Source organism: Camelus bactrianus, chromosome X, assembly GCF_048773025.1.
Source record: "Camelus bactrianus isolate YW-2024 breed Bactrian camel chromosome X, ASM4877302v1, whole genome shotgun sequence".
In the NCBI taxonomy this organism is placed as follows: Eukaryota; Metazoa; Chordata; class Mammalia; order Artiodactyla; family Camelidae; genus Camelus; species Camelus bactrianus.
Window position 1 is genome coordinate 14,338,719 of NC_133575.1, and position 15,790 is coordinate 14,354,508.

Genomic DNA, 15,790 nt, shown 5'->3' on the forward strand with positions numbered 1-15,790 from the left:
AAAATAGAGCTTATGCGGGATGGGAGGGAGGGGAGTTATTGTTTAATGGGTACAAAGTAGCTATTTGAGATGATGAAAATGGTCTGGAAATGGATAGTGGTGATGATTGCATAAATTGTGAATACGTTTAGTGCCAGTGAATTATATACTTAAAAATGGTTAAAATGGTAAGTTTTATGTTATGTTTATTTTACCACAGTAAAAAAAAAACCTAAATAAACACACATACATACATACACACACACACACACACACACAGGTAAAACAGAAAAAAAAAAAAAAAGATGAAAGAAAACAAGCACCTTACCTTCCAGGGATGTAACCAGAACAACATGAAGACAAACGATGACAAGGAATATCTTGAACGTCAGTAAAAGTTCTTCAGGTCTGCCAACATGGCCACACTGCCCGCCAGAGAAAAACATCCTGGAATAAAATAAGGAGAAAACACATCATCACAGCTTGCCATAATCATGACACAGCAATGCCCAAAAGGTCAGTTCCTCAACCAAGGCAACCTGCAATCCTGCTGCCTTCAAATTACCCTAGCTCCAGAGAATTGGCAATATCAGGTGGGCACTGGCTACCAAAAGCGAAACCCATGTTTATCATGGGAGGACCACCCCGTGGAATACTATATTCTAATAAAAATGATAAGCAAGGTAGTCCATGTGGATTTACGGAAAACTTCAACAAATGCAAAATATCAAGAGAAGAATTTAAAAACACAAAACACTGCATATATAAGTATTATCACTATATAAAGGCTGGTTAAATACTATGCTAAGAATCAGAAGAGGTCACGGAATCTTATAAATAATCTACCCCTATTTATGTCTTATACTGTAAAAGGATGGGTACATTGCACTTCCCCTTTATTACATGTTGATTCATTATCATCGCTTGCATTTTTAGGAGTCAGGAAGGCAGAGTCAATATTTTTTAAAAAGCAAAGTTTATATCAGAACTGAGTTTAACAGTCTTATTTATTATTCATGCATTCATTTATTCCAACAAATATTCATTGAGGACCAACACAGAGCAGATGAGATATGAGGGTTGAATAGGCGGTAACTAGATGAAATCCATGTGATGGAGGTGGAGTAGGGGCCGGGAGGAGCCCGGCACACAGAGAAAGCCGCAAATGCTCAGGCTGTGTCCAGTCCTTCCATAGAGGAGGAGTTGGCCAACAGAACCTCATGACGAGCAGTCAGCACCAGCAGCAGGTGCTGGTGTGGGATGCTGAGGGAGGAAGAAGCCAGCCAGGAAATTACAACCCACCCACAGACTCAGGCACAAGCAGGGGTGCAGTGAGAACCCACTGAGCAGGCTCCCTCTACACGGCCACCGGGGAAGGGTCTGGGATAGACCAGGCTGTGTGTTCTCAGCTGGCAGAGCTCCTGGCCACAGGGCACTATGAACCCGGCCACCACTGCAGCTTCCGTCATCCCAGCCCAAGACAGTGTGCAGGCAGCAGGGTGAAGACTAAGGAGCATGAGGTCAAAGGTCCTGGCTCAGCCACACAATGTCTGAGTGACTTGGGACAAGTTATTTCCAATGGGCAAGATTCCCCATCTAGCTGATTGTGATAACAGCACCGGCCTGAGACTATGGCCGCGGTGAGTAAACAAGAGATCCTGGCACTGTGAATGCGAGCTGTACTCTCCAGTCAGTCAACAAATACCTATTTTGCACCTTGGACATGCAGGGTAAGATACTGTAGGGATTACAGGGATGAGGACATGGGAAGATGGGAATGAATCACGATTTCTCAGTCTCAAGGAAAAGCTGGCAATCTTTAAGAATCCTGACTATATTCAATATCCTGTAGTAACCTATAATGAAAAAGAATCTGAAAAGGAATACATGTATGCATATGTATGACTGAAACATTATGCTGTATACCAAAAATTGACACAACATTGCAAACTGACTATACTTCAATAAAAAAGAATGCCAGAAAAAAAAAACTGCTGTAATTTAATAGCCATTGCCAGTACCAGGGGGTGATTCTTTCCTTGGACACAGCATGATAACATCTTAGACCAGGAGGTGAATCCTTCTCCTTCCAAAGAGGGCTTATATTTTAAAAATCAATATTGTAAATTATTTATATATTAATAACACGCTATGTTAATAAATTGTAAAATGCCTCTGGTTTGTCGCTCCTTTTCAGTACTTTTGTCCTCTCTCTGTTCATAATGGCATATTAGTGACCCTCCCAAATGAGTCACTCAAATGATAATGTTAATGCAGTCGTGCAAAGATATAGCAATGTCTCTCTGGAGGAAAATTTATCTGGTACAGCTACACGCAATAATATTGATGAATCTCAGAAATACAATGTTAGATAAAGGAGCCAGACATAAAGGTGTGCATACTGTACATGATTCCATTCGTATGAGGAACAAAAGCAGGCACAACTAATCGATGGAGAGTGATGATCCTTGGAACAGGGGAGAAGATGTAGTAATTAGAAGTGGGCACAAGGGGGCTTCTGAGGTTCAGGTAATATTCTGTGTGCTGGTTACATGGCTGTGCTCAGTTCCTGAAATCCTGAAATTCACTGAATTATACACTTACATGTATGTCATAAAATTTTTCATATGAAAGTTTAACAATTATTCTATTTTTAATTTCAGCACTCAGCTCTCCCTAGAAAAGCATTCGCTTTTTTTTTTTTTATCTTTTTAAAGCTACATTTAGTGAACCAAACCTCTACAAAAAAACTCTCCTATACAAATGATGCCTTAGATTTGATGCTACCTGGAATTCACAGAGCTGACTTAGAAGATTAACTGCATAAGTATATAATTTTAGTTCTGGGAAGAGTATCAGAGCAGTTTGTTTCTGGAAAGGAATTCAGAATTTACCTAGCCTCAGACCCTCATTCTACAGCTAGAGAAAGAGGCCCAGCATACTCTTGGGGATGGGTCATGGTCATTTGGCTGTTTGATGGGACTCCTACTCTTTCTACCAGGCCACAATGCTAGCCTCCTGAGAATTTATCTCCTTAGAAGTAAACTGTTTTGAGTCCATCAGGTGAAATGAATCAACCAACTCAAAATGCTATTATAGAATTTTCAAAATTTCTGCAAACTCATTCTTGAGCTTTGCCAACTCCTAGGGCGAGGCCTGAGTGGTATGTAAGATATGGTCAAAGTTAAATTAGTCATGGTGCACAGTGACCAGTTAATATGTGCTGTGACTTGGGCCTCTGATCAAAATAAACCATGCCTTTCCGCTGAAGAGAGCTTGTACTCAACCCTGAGATGACAGCAGGAAAGGCTAGAATGAAGGGTGATTACAGTAAGTAGCTTGAAAAGAGAATATGGATCAGGAAGAACTTACTACAGACCTGGCACCACTGAAAAGACTGCTTTCCATTGTCAAGCCTGGAATATGTATCTTCAAAGCTGAACATATATTTCCTAATAAGAGAAGAAGTTTTATGATATATTTAAAATAGTGCAGCTCCTACTGCCTTCTGCATAAACTAGAGAACATCCTGCTAGGTCATGAGATTTCTGGGGTCACTGATCAAAGAGGGAAATCTGTGGATTTTGAAACCCTTATTCATTATATATAAGTCATTTTTATCTTTTTCAGCTGGAACTTCTCTTCATCTTCTGGTGCAAATTGGATTAGTTCAATGCCATGTAGGTCATCAACAAAGATGACTTTAATAGCCACTGGTTCTTAGCAAAATATCAAGGTGCTGAGGATGGCTGGGGAGATAACATCAACCGCAAAGAAAAATATGTGCTAGCATTTAAACAGTAAAAGCTAGACCTTGACACTAGATAACCACTCATTAAAGATTATCCCAGATTCATCTCCTATGCTTGCAGACTCTGATGTAAATGGCAACCCCTAGGGTTGAACAGTACATAAGCCACATAACTGACTACCATGGCCCTGCCTATACTACTCCAAGAAATTGTTCTAGATCTCTTCAATTTCATTAAATAGTGTAAGTATCATATTTTTAAAAACGCATGTCATCAGTGCAAACTTGAATGGCAATAAATCTAACTTATCTAGATACAGAATAGTTAAAGAGAAGTATGGTTAAAAAGGAGGGAAATAATACCACTGTAGAGCAGGCAAGGATGAGGGTCATTATCTGCTACCACAGGTTAACTAGTGTAATCTGATTACACCATGGCTGCTATAATGCATGCAATGATCAGTATTTTTGACCCGAGTAACAAGAGATTCCCTAAATCTTCTAGAAAACTTTATGCCTTTGAGATACTTACATTGAGTCATCAGTGTTGGCTAATAAGACCAGTACAAGGGGAAATAATAAAGGGCGGTACTGAAGAGGTTCTCAGTATGGATAAAGTAAGAACCAAAAAGTGAAAAAGCAATTGACTTTGATCAATCAACTGTCAAAGAAGTCAGAATCTTAGGGTTTTTTGGGGTTTTTTTTAGAGTCTCTGGTTACATTTTTAACTACTTTAAATAGGAAACTATTTGTAAAAGTATAATCAAATTTCAATTTGAACTCTACTAAAAGATCCTGATATAGAAAATATCTCTAAAACTTTTCTTCAGTGTTTCAAGAATATGTTGGGTTAGGTTATTTAGGTCAAACCTTTTGCTGAAGACAATTAAAAATCATGAATAAAATATTAAAAGCATTTTCTTAAATGTATCAGACTGATGACAATATAGAAAAGAATCACCAGGCCAAAGGTGAAGCTAAAGCAGGAACTGAGGGAAGTAATATAAGGGAAGGAGCCACTGATGCCTGAGGGTATGGGCCTAATGAAGCAAACCTGAGCTCCATTTGTGAATACAAAGTACAAAAGTACGGTTCAGAGATGTGGAGAAAAGAAATACAAGATCTAACATACACTTAAACAAAATTCAAAAGGAGAGAATGAGGAAGAGTCAATGTTTGAAATTATAATGACTGAATGACCCCAAACTGGTAAAAACGAAAACAGAAAAACCTATCCACAGATCCAAGAAGCCCAAAGAACCTCCAAAAGAAAAAAAAGAGATTTACACCTAGACACAAAATAGTGAAACTGAAGAAAACCAAAGACACAGAGAAAAAACTTGAAAGTAGCCAGAGAAAACAAGAGTTAACCTTCAAAGGAACATCTGTTAGGTTGGCAGCTATCTTCTCAGAAGCAACAATGGAAACCAGAAGGCAAACAAAACCTGTGATATTGTTTACTACTTGCAAATCCTCACTGAAATAAATCCTAAAAGATATATTCAGGCAAAAGATGTAAGATCTAAGATGCAATAAGGAATGAAGAACAAAGAAAGTGGTCTGTATGTGACCAGACCCATCCCTAACATTTGTAATATACTGGTCAAGAATTAGAAAGGAGGTCCAGTTTGCCTTTATTCTTCACTAAAGGCTCTATCTCAAACTACAAGAGGCTTTGTGCACGTGGATGTAGACACCCCAGTCCACAGATCCAAACCCCCCTCTCTCCTTCAAGCAGCTACCCTTGGTCATCCCTTAGGTCTAGAGGTATGTACACCTGCAGCATGGCTTAGCCTGAGGAAGAGGACTGCTCAGGTCCTGAAAATAGGCACAGAATGTTTGGATAGGGAATTCCAGACTCCTGGGTTACCAGAGCATGATCTAGAAGCAAGGGTTGGGGAGGAGGGAAGCAGGTTCAACATGGGCATGCCTTCTTTGTATCAAAAAGTTCTCATCCTTTGGAGAGAGGTATGACTAGTGAAGGGCCAGAGAGGGGATATCTAAGGCATGAGACACAGGCCAGAGGTCCCAGTTACCCAGAGCTAAGTGTGGCACTATATACTGATAAATCCAAATGAACTTTGACTATACAAAACATTAATAATTTCTTGCAAGGATAAGTGAAACATGATAGAATAAAAATATGGCAACTAAGGGGTGGGGTATAGCTCAGCAGTAGAGTGCATGCCTAGCATGTATGAGTTCCTGGGTTCAATCCTCAGTACCTCCATTAAAAATAAATAAATAAATAAACCTCATTACCTCCACCTCCCCCCAAAAACAAACAACAAAACGTGGCAACTACATTGAATGTATCAACTAGGAGATGAAAAAATGAAATTAAAAAATTAAAGTCTTCCACGGTCCTTATATTATCCTAGATGAGACTAAAGGTATTGATTATCTTCAGACATTGAAAAGCTGAGTAGATGCTATAATTTCTATAGCAGCTACTGAAAAAATAGAAGTAGGGTATATAATTCTTTAACTAGTAGAGCAGGGAAAATGATTTTTAGAATACTTAGTCATTCTGAAAGAAGGCAAGAAAGAGGAGAAAAAGAAACAAAAAATGGTGAGAAGAAAAAGAGGACGGTGAATTTAAACACACATACAAATCAATGATTCATTAAATATAAATGAACTAAATGATTCAATTAAAAGGCAAAGATTTTCAGACTGAAAAATAACACAAAATGCAACTATATGCTACTTCTATGGATACAACTAGAACATAATGATACAGAAAGTTTGAAAATAAAAAGATAGAAAAGATATGCAATGCTAATACAATGAAAAGAAAATTAGTATGTTTCCACTAATATCAGACAAATTATACTTTAAAGCAAAAAGCATTACCTATAAATAAAATGGTTCATTCATAAAAGGTTCAATTCAATAGGAAGACTAAACAAATTTACATGCAACTAATAGAACGCAACTAATAACATAGTCTCAAAATACACAAAGCAGTGTTTTTGACAGAATATAAGTAGAAACAGAACAAATTCACAATCACACTGAGAGATATTCACATCTCTATCAGCAATTGATAAAATTCAAAGAAAGTCACTAAGGATATAGAATATTTGAATGACACATTTAACCGACCTGACTTAAAGACCACCTATGAACCCTCCAGAATACATAACCTTTTCAATTATACATAGAATATTTTTGAAAGCCAACCAGGCCATAAAAGAAGTCTCAAAAACATTTTTCAGATTTAGAAAAAAGAAAAGGAACATGTTCTCTGACCACAACACAATTAAGCTATAATAAAAAGTTAAACTGTTATCTAATAAATATTTTGGGGTCAAGAAGTCATAACATATATTAGAAAATATCTGACTGGATCAATAATAAAAACATTACATATCAAAACATACGGGATAGAGCTAAAGATCTTTAGAGTGCAATTTACATTTAAAATGTACATATTTTAAAAAGAGAAAGGCTTAAAATTAATAAGTTAAGCTCCTCAAGAAGTTTGAAAAACTTAAACATTAACCTTCACCGTCCAGGGTGACCCATCCATCTCCCATTTGGAAACCATCCTACACACAAAATAAACCCAAAGAAGGAAAAGAAAGGAAATAATAAAAATAAAAGCATAAAATAATGGCATAAAAGACATAAAATAAAGGTTATTAACAAAGTGAAGGCTGTTCCTTAGAAAGATAATTCTGGCAAAATTAAAAGAGGGAGGGGGGAAAGAGAGAGAACGAGTGTAAGCAAATAACCAACAGGAAAAATTTAAAAAGCAGCATAACTGAAAACGGTATAAACATAAAAGATAAAAGGATCTTAGGACAACTTTATTCAATAATTTAAAGAATCTAGATGAAAATGGGCAAATCCCTAGGGAAGAAAATATAACTTACCAAGAAGGAATCAAAAAGAAATAATAAACCTGAATAGACATATGACCATTAAAAGTCTTAAAATTTTCCCGACAAAGAACACTCCAGGCCCAGATGTTTTCACGGGAATTCCAACCTCACAAAACCTCAAAGAACAAAGAAAAAGAGCACAGCCTAAGTCATCCTCACCAGGCTAGGAGACCCTGCTGCCAAAACCTGACAAGGAAAGGCCTCCCATTTTTACCCGTTTATAAATCAAATGAGACTATTTGCAGAATTCTCTGGAATGCTCACAAAAATCTCTAGCAGCAATTTCAAATCTGGTAAACTGGGGTAATGTGAATAAATATAGGACAAAAGGAACCATTCCAAACTTCAGCAACAAAATTTTTTTGAAGATAAAGTCACCAAGAACTAAAGCCAGCCTGCAACGCTGCAGTAGGAGAAATGGGCATCCCGAATTCAAAAAAAAAACCCAAAACCAAAAAAACCCATGTCCTAAAGAGAACAGAAACTGAGTTGACTGTTAAGTGCTGAATATGAACTTCAAAACGGCAGCTTTGGGTATCATTTGTCATAGCACAAAGTCAAGTCAATGGTGAACTATACAGCACGATTGTAATATGAAGCTTTCACGTCTCTAGAAGCAAATGACAGGAAAATGATTTGCTTGGTCTTTACAGGGTAAAATGACTATCTTATTAGGCATCAAGTGCTTTCTAATCAGAGGAAAAAAGGAAGCTTTATTCACTAAAACAAGTGGATCAATATCAGATATGTAAGATTAGAAATAAATTATGCACTTAAAGTAAACAAATACAAAACCTTGTCAAAGGTGTTAATATTTTTCAACCCCCTTACTCATCTCCAAATTTCTCCACTATCCCACCTGCAATCTACCATCCATCCTCTTGATTACCCATGTGTGAATTACCCAAGGCAAAGCGAAAGCCCACTTTCTCTCTCTCCACTCCTCAGGCTGCTCCCCTAAGACTCACAGTAAGTATGTTCAACACACAGACAGAATAGCAGAGTACAAGAGCATGCATGGGAGGTCATCTGCCTGCCTTCAAATCCCAGCTCCACCACCTACACTGTAACCTTGGCCTGTTCCTGGACCTAAATTTTTCATCTGAAAAAATGGAGGTAACAATAGGATCTACCTCATAGGATTCTGTAGGGATGAAATGATGTAAGATAATGAAGGTCTTAGTATAGACAAGAAGTGTTAGCAATTATTACAAGCATAATTAGAAAACAGTTTTATAGTTTGCTCCAGTACTAAAGGTAAATAGATTTCATATTATTTCTTGCATTCATTCATCTAGTTTATAAGTATTTATTGAGGTTCTATTATATACAAGGTACTATGCTATGGACTCAAGAGACTATTATAAATAAGACAGATATTGCCATCATCAAAAAGTCTACAAACAGTAAATGCTGGAGAGGGTGTGGAGTAAAGGGAACCCTCCTACACTGTTGGTGGGAAAGTAAACTGGCACAGCCACTATGGAGAACAGTATGGAGTTTCCTTAAAAACTAAAAATAGACTTACCATATGATCCAGCAATCCCACTCCTGGGCATATATCCAGAGAAAACTCATACTTTGAAAAGATACACACACCTCAATGTTCATAGCAGCACTATTTACAACAGCCAAGACATGGAAGCAACCTACATGTCCATCAACAGATGACTGGAGAAAGAAGTGCTATATATACAATGGAATATTACTCAGCCATAAAAAAGAATCAAATAATGCCATCTGCAGCAACATGGATGGACCTAAGGATTATCATACTAAGTGAACTAATTCAGAAAGAAAAATACAAATATCTTATGGTATCACTTATATGGGGAATCTAAAAAAATGATACAAATGAACTTATTTACAAAACAGAACAGATACGCAGACATAGAAAACAAACTTTTGGCTACCAAAGGAGAAAAGGGGTTGAGGGTGGGGAGGGAAAAAAAAAAGACCTATCTATCCTCCCTTGGGGGCTTACAGCCACTACTTAGATTCACTGGTCATTGATGTGGCCAAATAAATGGTGATTTTTTTTTTTTTAACTTTAAAGACACTTTCTCTTCATAGTCCATGAGACTCAGCTTGGCCTAAAAACAAAGCACCAGAAAATAATATCCTCTCCTATACAGAGTTGGTCTCCACCTCACCCCAACCCCCGCAGCATGCAACTCCACCCACAGTAGGCACTCAAAACAGATTTTTAAAATTTATTTCATCTGGAATCTCTTCCTGCACAATAATTCTATCAATATGTAGAGAAATAGGAGACTTCTTAAAAGTATCCTCAAGGTGTTGATCTGCCCTGAGGGGATGGAAGCAGGGATGGGGCAGAAGCACACAGTTTGAACCCTCAGGAGATCACATTTGAGAGGAAGTGAGGTACTAAGGAAAGCAAACCACTCACCAGTCTTCTGTGTCCTCCCTTGCTTTTTCCTGCTTCAAGTCCCAGCTTGGCCGTTTACTACCTGTGTGACTCTGCTCTGGTATTCTAACCTTGTTTCTAACAGTCACTTTATAGCATTTATTATAACTATGTGTATTATTTATCATCTAAATTATAATAGGATGATTATAATTTAAATTAATTATAATAAATATTTGCATCAGTTACAAGATTTTTATTATTTATACCAGTGAAGTCCCAGAAATAATCACTATTTATGAGCCTCAGAGGAAACAGGAAGTATAAGTCAGTAGTGGCTTCAGAATTTCTATGTAGAATGGAGTTAGGAGCAGAAATCTGGCTGGGAGGAGCCTTTGGAAGCTGCATGCACACAGCACTTTAGGTAAGAGAGAGAGCAATTCAGTGGTCCATTTCAAAACATGAGAACTGCTACTGCAGATAGGGAAGCCAGTCCAGGAAAGAGGAAAGGGGAAAACAGTGAAACAAAATCCCAAAGAGTTCTACGTAAATGATCGTTCTTCTTCTCCAGATTTTACTGCACCATGTAATTTCAAAATCTGTACCCACCACTGAAAGTTATTCAAAAACAATTGGATTACCAAGAAGAAATAGGTCAACAATAGAATTCCCAAGGAAAAGAAAAGGTCTGAAGAAGAGAAGGCTCCAAGTGGGAGTCAGGAGTGAAAAAACAAACAAAAAAGAAGACAGTGGTTAAGGAGATAAGGGTTTGAAATGAAGGGGGGAAAGGAAAAAAAAAAAACCAAAAATGTTCATCATTTCTACAACATTATCATACAGAAATAGACTCACTCACCTGATAGGAAGTTTAGAAGAAAAGATGGAGAAACTGCACAAATCTGAAAATGCAAGAAAGATAATTAGATCAGCGGAAACTGGGCCTTCTTGGCACCATAACGCTTCAATACCGCGGTCGGCACATCAGCTAAGGCTCTACAGACCCCCTGCTGTCTACCAAGGCTTGAACTTGGCAGCAGAGTTACAAAAGAAATGGAGGAAGTAAACCATGTTCTTCAGGAACTTATTATAAACTGGAAGATCAGCCCAAAGCCAGTTTGGGGCTGACCTTGTTAATGTTTTAATAGCAGGAATTACTCTGTAGTCTCAGGTTTCATTAACCGCATCATAGTGGCACTGGACAATGAAGTGACAGGACCAGAGGTGGGGTGGTCCCTTCTAGAGATCATGCTTTGTTAGCGATTTCTTCAGTTTTTGTGACTTAACTTCCCTAGAACCTCAAGTCCTTGATATCAAGGATTGGATCATTCATGTCTCTTGTGCCCCCAAAGCCAGAAGCAGAATTCTTTCTCCACACAGGGGCTAAATAAATAACTCTTTATTGATTGCTGAGTTTGGCTCAGAGTTGAAAGCAGGTGGCAGAGTCACTGGCAATGACCTGAGTGAGGGACAAGGCAGATGCATGCTGGGAAAAGGAAATCATGTGCCCACCTAGGGAAGAGAGCACTGTTGACAACCTGACTTGTATCTTTCACAATATTCCACTGTGCTTTACTTCAAAACCAAAACATCGGTACAGCTATTAGCTCCAAGATGACAGTCACTTCACACCATGGTATCTCCTCATGTGAAATACAGACATAATGATTTTCAAATCAAGATTTGCAAGAGGTAACAATCTAGAGGGTGTTCTTGGAACCAACTGACCTACTCTTGGTTTAAGTCAAAAGACTGTTAAGACAGAAGTTCAATGCTCAAGGAGGATCCGGAATATGAATTCAAAGAGGAAATAAGGAGTCGCTGTGAGTTTCTATTAATCATATGTTCTTTAAGAGGAAAAAAAAGGAGTAGTTCTTAAGAAAGCCCAATATGTCAGGAAGACTTCATTAAGCAATGTTTAAAGAAGACAAAAATGAAAGCCAAGCATGCTGTCCTGTCCTAGGATGAACAAATTACAAACACATGTACCAATGCTCAACGTGGAATGAAAGCAGGATTAACAACTGAAAAACATTTAAAAAATCAAACAGAGACAAAGCGATTGTGACTTGAGTATGGAAATGATTTCACTTCATATTTGTGCAAATGAGAATTTTCTACATAGTGGTTTTTGATGAAATTTCACAACTCAAGTACATTGCCTCTTCCAAAACCTTATGGATAACCACAATAAAGCATGCTAAATGGTTTCTGGTAACCCAGTTTATTAATAAGCAACATGAGGCTCTCTTTACTCTTTCGGAACACTTTCAGGTAGAAAAACAGCGCCAGGAACAGTGAAATTGGTTTTGCCCACTGGATGAAAAAATTGTTAAGCCTAATAATACCCAAAGCTGGAGAGCACGTGGGGAAATGAACTCTTGCATACGCCACTGATGGAAGTTTGAGAGTAGTTTAGCTATGTTTTGAATGTTTAAATGTGCATTATCTTTTGATCCAGAAATTCTAATTCCAGAGGTCGTCCCTACAGAAGTATTGACACACATACGCAAAAATATACAAACAAATACTGCCATTGCAGCTTTGTGTGAGGGGGGAAGAAAGCCCAAGTATCCATCAGTAGATGAATAGCTAAATAAATGATGGCCCATCCAGATTATGGAATATTAGTTATGCTCTAAAAATGAAGTTGATCTATATGCACTGACATATAGATTGTCAATACATGTAAGTCAAGTGAATATAGTATAGAACTCTTGATAATATATATATACTAGGATATGTTAAGAAACAAGCGAAGCTATATATACGTATGCTAATTTATATAGTGACAAGTGTGAGTGCACACGAACCAGCCTGGAAGCAAACCCACCAAGCCTCCACAGAGAGGCGTGGGATGAGGCGAAGGCCAAAGCCCAAGCGACCACCAGCACGTATTAGTGTACTACTTATGTTTCTCCTGGCAAAGAAAAGCAGAACAGAGGGAGGCTGGGCCAAGCCATCCAGGTTCTCCAAACAGGACTCATAAATCAAACTCAGAGGGAGGCTGACTAGGAGGTAATGCCATCACTTGCTCAGCTGGACACCATCTCCCCTGGCCCTGCTCTAACACAATTAGAAAGGCCCCACTGGGAGCACAAAGACTTCTGGTCTCAGAGCCAAGAAACCAAGCTTCCCAGCCAGGGAGCAAGAACCCACTGGAGCAAGCTGTGGAGAAGAATGTCAAAAGCAATGATGTGAAAATGGCTGATGGGCACAGAGGCCTAACCTTAATGAAAGAACTGCACATCTCTCAGCCTCTGGATCCCTTCTGGCCGCTATCGCCACCACCCGTCCACCACCCTTCATCTCCACGAGGAACTAAGCCGGACTCGGATCTGATCAGGATCAGCACCAGCACTCCAGTAACAAAACACAGTGACTGCCAATGTTTGGGCTTCTTACATCATTGAAAGGAAAGGGCAAGTCACAAAAGGAACCATATCGACTTATGTAAGACCTGGCACAGACCAGAGAAGCTTCTCAGAGAAGAACAGCAAACTCACCAATTGCTAGGATTAACTGAAACCTCCCGCAGTTGCGGACTGCCCCAAACCATGACATCAGGAAGGCTGGAAATGCATCCAACTTCCTCTATTTATCAAGCTGGCTAAAACCCAGAGTAATAGCAGCATGACTAGAAAAAAAAATTTTTTTTAAAAAGCCCAGTAGACTGTACAAGTGGTTTGGGTGGGAAAGAAATTATCTCTGTATGTCCTTAGAGCCCTGCTCCAATGCAGAGGAAACTCTCAGAGAGGCTGCATCCAAGAATTAGAACTCCTGCGCTCATAGGCTGCTCAGAGGCCCTCGGTGCTGACCACAGGGCCCACATATCCTGGGATAATCAGCAAAACAATGGGCAAAGTGCACAGGTAACAGCAGCCCCAGGCAGTTTCCAACTGCCCTCTTGGGTAATGTGATTGCTGGTCCAAGGATCAACCAGGAGAGTACGATAGATAGATAGATAGATAGATAGATAGATAGATAGATAGATAGATAGATAGATAGATAAATGAATAAAAATACCCAGAAACATGCAGCATCCTGGAGGGCTCAGTGCTTCACTCAGAACTTAATGATGAATTAGTGGCCCAGATTGAGGGGCAGAGAGTGGCTTACTGTTCCTGGCAATGACACCAACACCACGGAAGGAAGGACCAGAGGACAAAGGCCTTGATAAATTGAGAATGAAAGCAGAAATAAGCAAAGAGAAGCCCAAGTAAGGAAAGAACATTGCACAGATGGAGAGGATGGTGAAGGTTAGGCTTGTGGGCACATACGGGGGAACATGCAGGTCCTTGGCTGCAGAGCGGTGGGTATTGCCACCGAAGAACAACCAAGAGTGATTCTGAGACCTTGTGGTGGCCCCATTACTGATCTGACCCTACCTAACAGGACCTCTACCTGCACAGACTGGTGTGTTTAGTTTTGGATGCCTCCACTCAAGAGAGGTGGTTCAATTGTGAGATGGCTCTGAAAGAATTTAAGGATAATTAATTCAACACCCTTTCACGGAATGCCTACTGTGTGCCCAAGAACAGGGCCACTCTGGATGGTCGTACAGGTTGCACCCTGCAAAAGGGCCACTGGCCATGAGGACCATTAGAGCCTGAATCCCAAATGACAGGCTTTCTGACAGTGCCATATGAACCAGCTGCAGGCTCTGTCACAGGCATAACGAGAGCTCCAAGGAATGGCACCTAACCTGGTGTAGGGAAACAGATCTAGGAGAGTTTCCTCAAGGAGGTAACAGTCAAGCTGCATCCTAAAGGATGCACAGCTCCCTTTCCAGGAAGAAATGGGAATTAGCATTCCAAAAAGAGGAAAGTGCCTAAATTAAGTCACAGAGCCAAAGACTGGCCCAGAGTGGGCAGGACTTAGAATCAGTCTGATGTTGCTGAAGCATAAAGAGCAAAGCAGAGAACAGCCAGAAGGGGCCTGGAGGGATGGAGCAGACAACCAATGAAACGTATCAAGAGTATATCTGTGAGTAGACTGGGAAAAATCTACACCGCACGTCTAGGTGGAGGTTACGATGGATTATGGATAATATCCACTATGTATACAAGGCCTTCAGAGAGAGCAAACGGCAGCGAGGTGGTCTTCATCTCTGCCATGGGCAGAAGATAATGTCTAAAAGGCAGCTTAAAGCATAGCCCAAGGGATTTAAATTAACAACAGGAAGAATGTTCCGGTATTGAGCATTGTTAAATTGTAGAAGTGACTAAGAGAGCTTTTCGAATTGCTTCCTGAAACATTTAAAAAGATGACCTTGGAGCTCAGTGGTAGAGCGCATGCTTAGCATGCATGAGGTCTTGGGTTCAATCTCCAGTACCTCCATTTAAAAAAATAAATAAGTTAATTAATTAATTAAAAGATGACCTCTTAGTCACTCCAGTGAGGCTGCATCTGACGTGGAATGAACCAGGCCAGGGAAAGTATCTGGTGGACCTCTTGCAACTGTTGGTCCCATGCTCTTTTTCTGCAGCACTGAATGCTTTCCTTTCTCTCCTCCCCTCTGTCCAGTCTTCCTCTCTTCCCTTCTACTCTCCTTTACCCTTAGGGGTTCTCTCGTTTCCTTCCCTGCCCTGACCTAGCTTGAGGCTTGCCAAACGAACTCCAAGAGCTAGAACGCTGCTGGCTGCCTCTGCCCAGAGCTGGCGAAGCGGGTATTAAAGAGCATGTTGTGAGAAACCCACCTTCGAATGACTCTCTGATCAGCAGACCCAACCCTCTGGGTGAGGCAACCACAGGCCTCCACCCAACAAGGCAGAACTAAAGGTGTTTCAAAACTTAGGGCATGCC

At 39.6% G+C, this 15,790-nt stretch overlaps 1 protein-coding gene across 9 annotated transcripts in view; it reads right to left on the bottom strand.

Annotated features, from left to right (window-relative positions):
• The window catches only part of ADGRG2 (adhesion G protein-coupled receptor G2), a 120,966-nt gene that overhangs the window by 69,216 nt on the left and 35,960 nt on the right, over positions 1-15,790 (bottom strand). For 6 of the 9 annotated variants that reach the window (XM_074359781.1, XM_074359779.1, XM_074359774.1 and 3 more), the window contains exons 2-4: positions 10,845-10,887; positions 3,359-3,431; positions 308-426 (exon numbers count right to left, since the gene is read on the bottom strand). In XM_074359781.1, the coding sequence (XP_074215882.1) occupies positions 308-426; positions 3,359-3,387 (148 nt within the window). In that variant the 5' untranslated portion in view covers positions 3,388-3,431; positions 10,845-10,887. The remainder of the gene's footprint in view (positions 1-307; positions 427-3,358; positions 3,432-10,844; positions 10,888-15,790) is intronic. The other 3 variants (XM_074359775.1, XM_074359776.1, XM_074359777.1) reach the window with 2 other exon arrangements.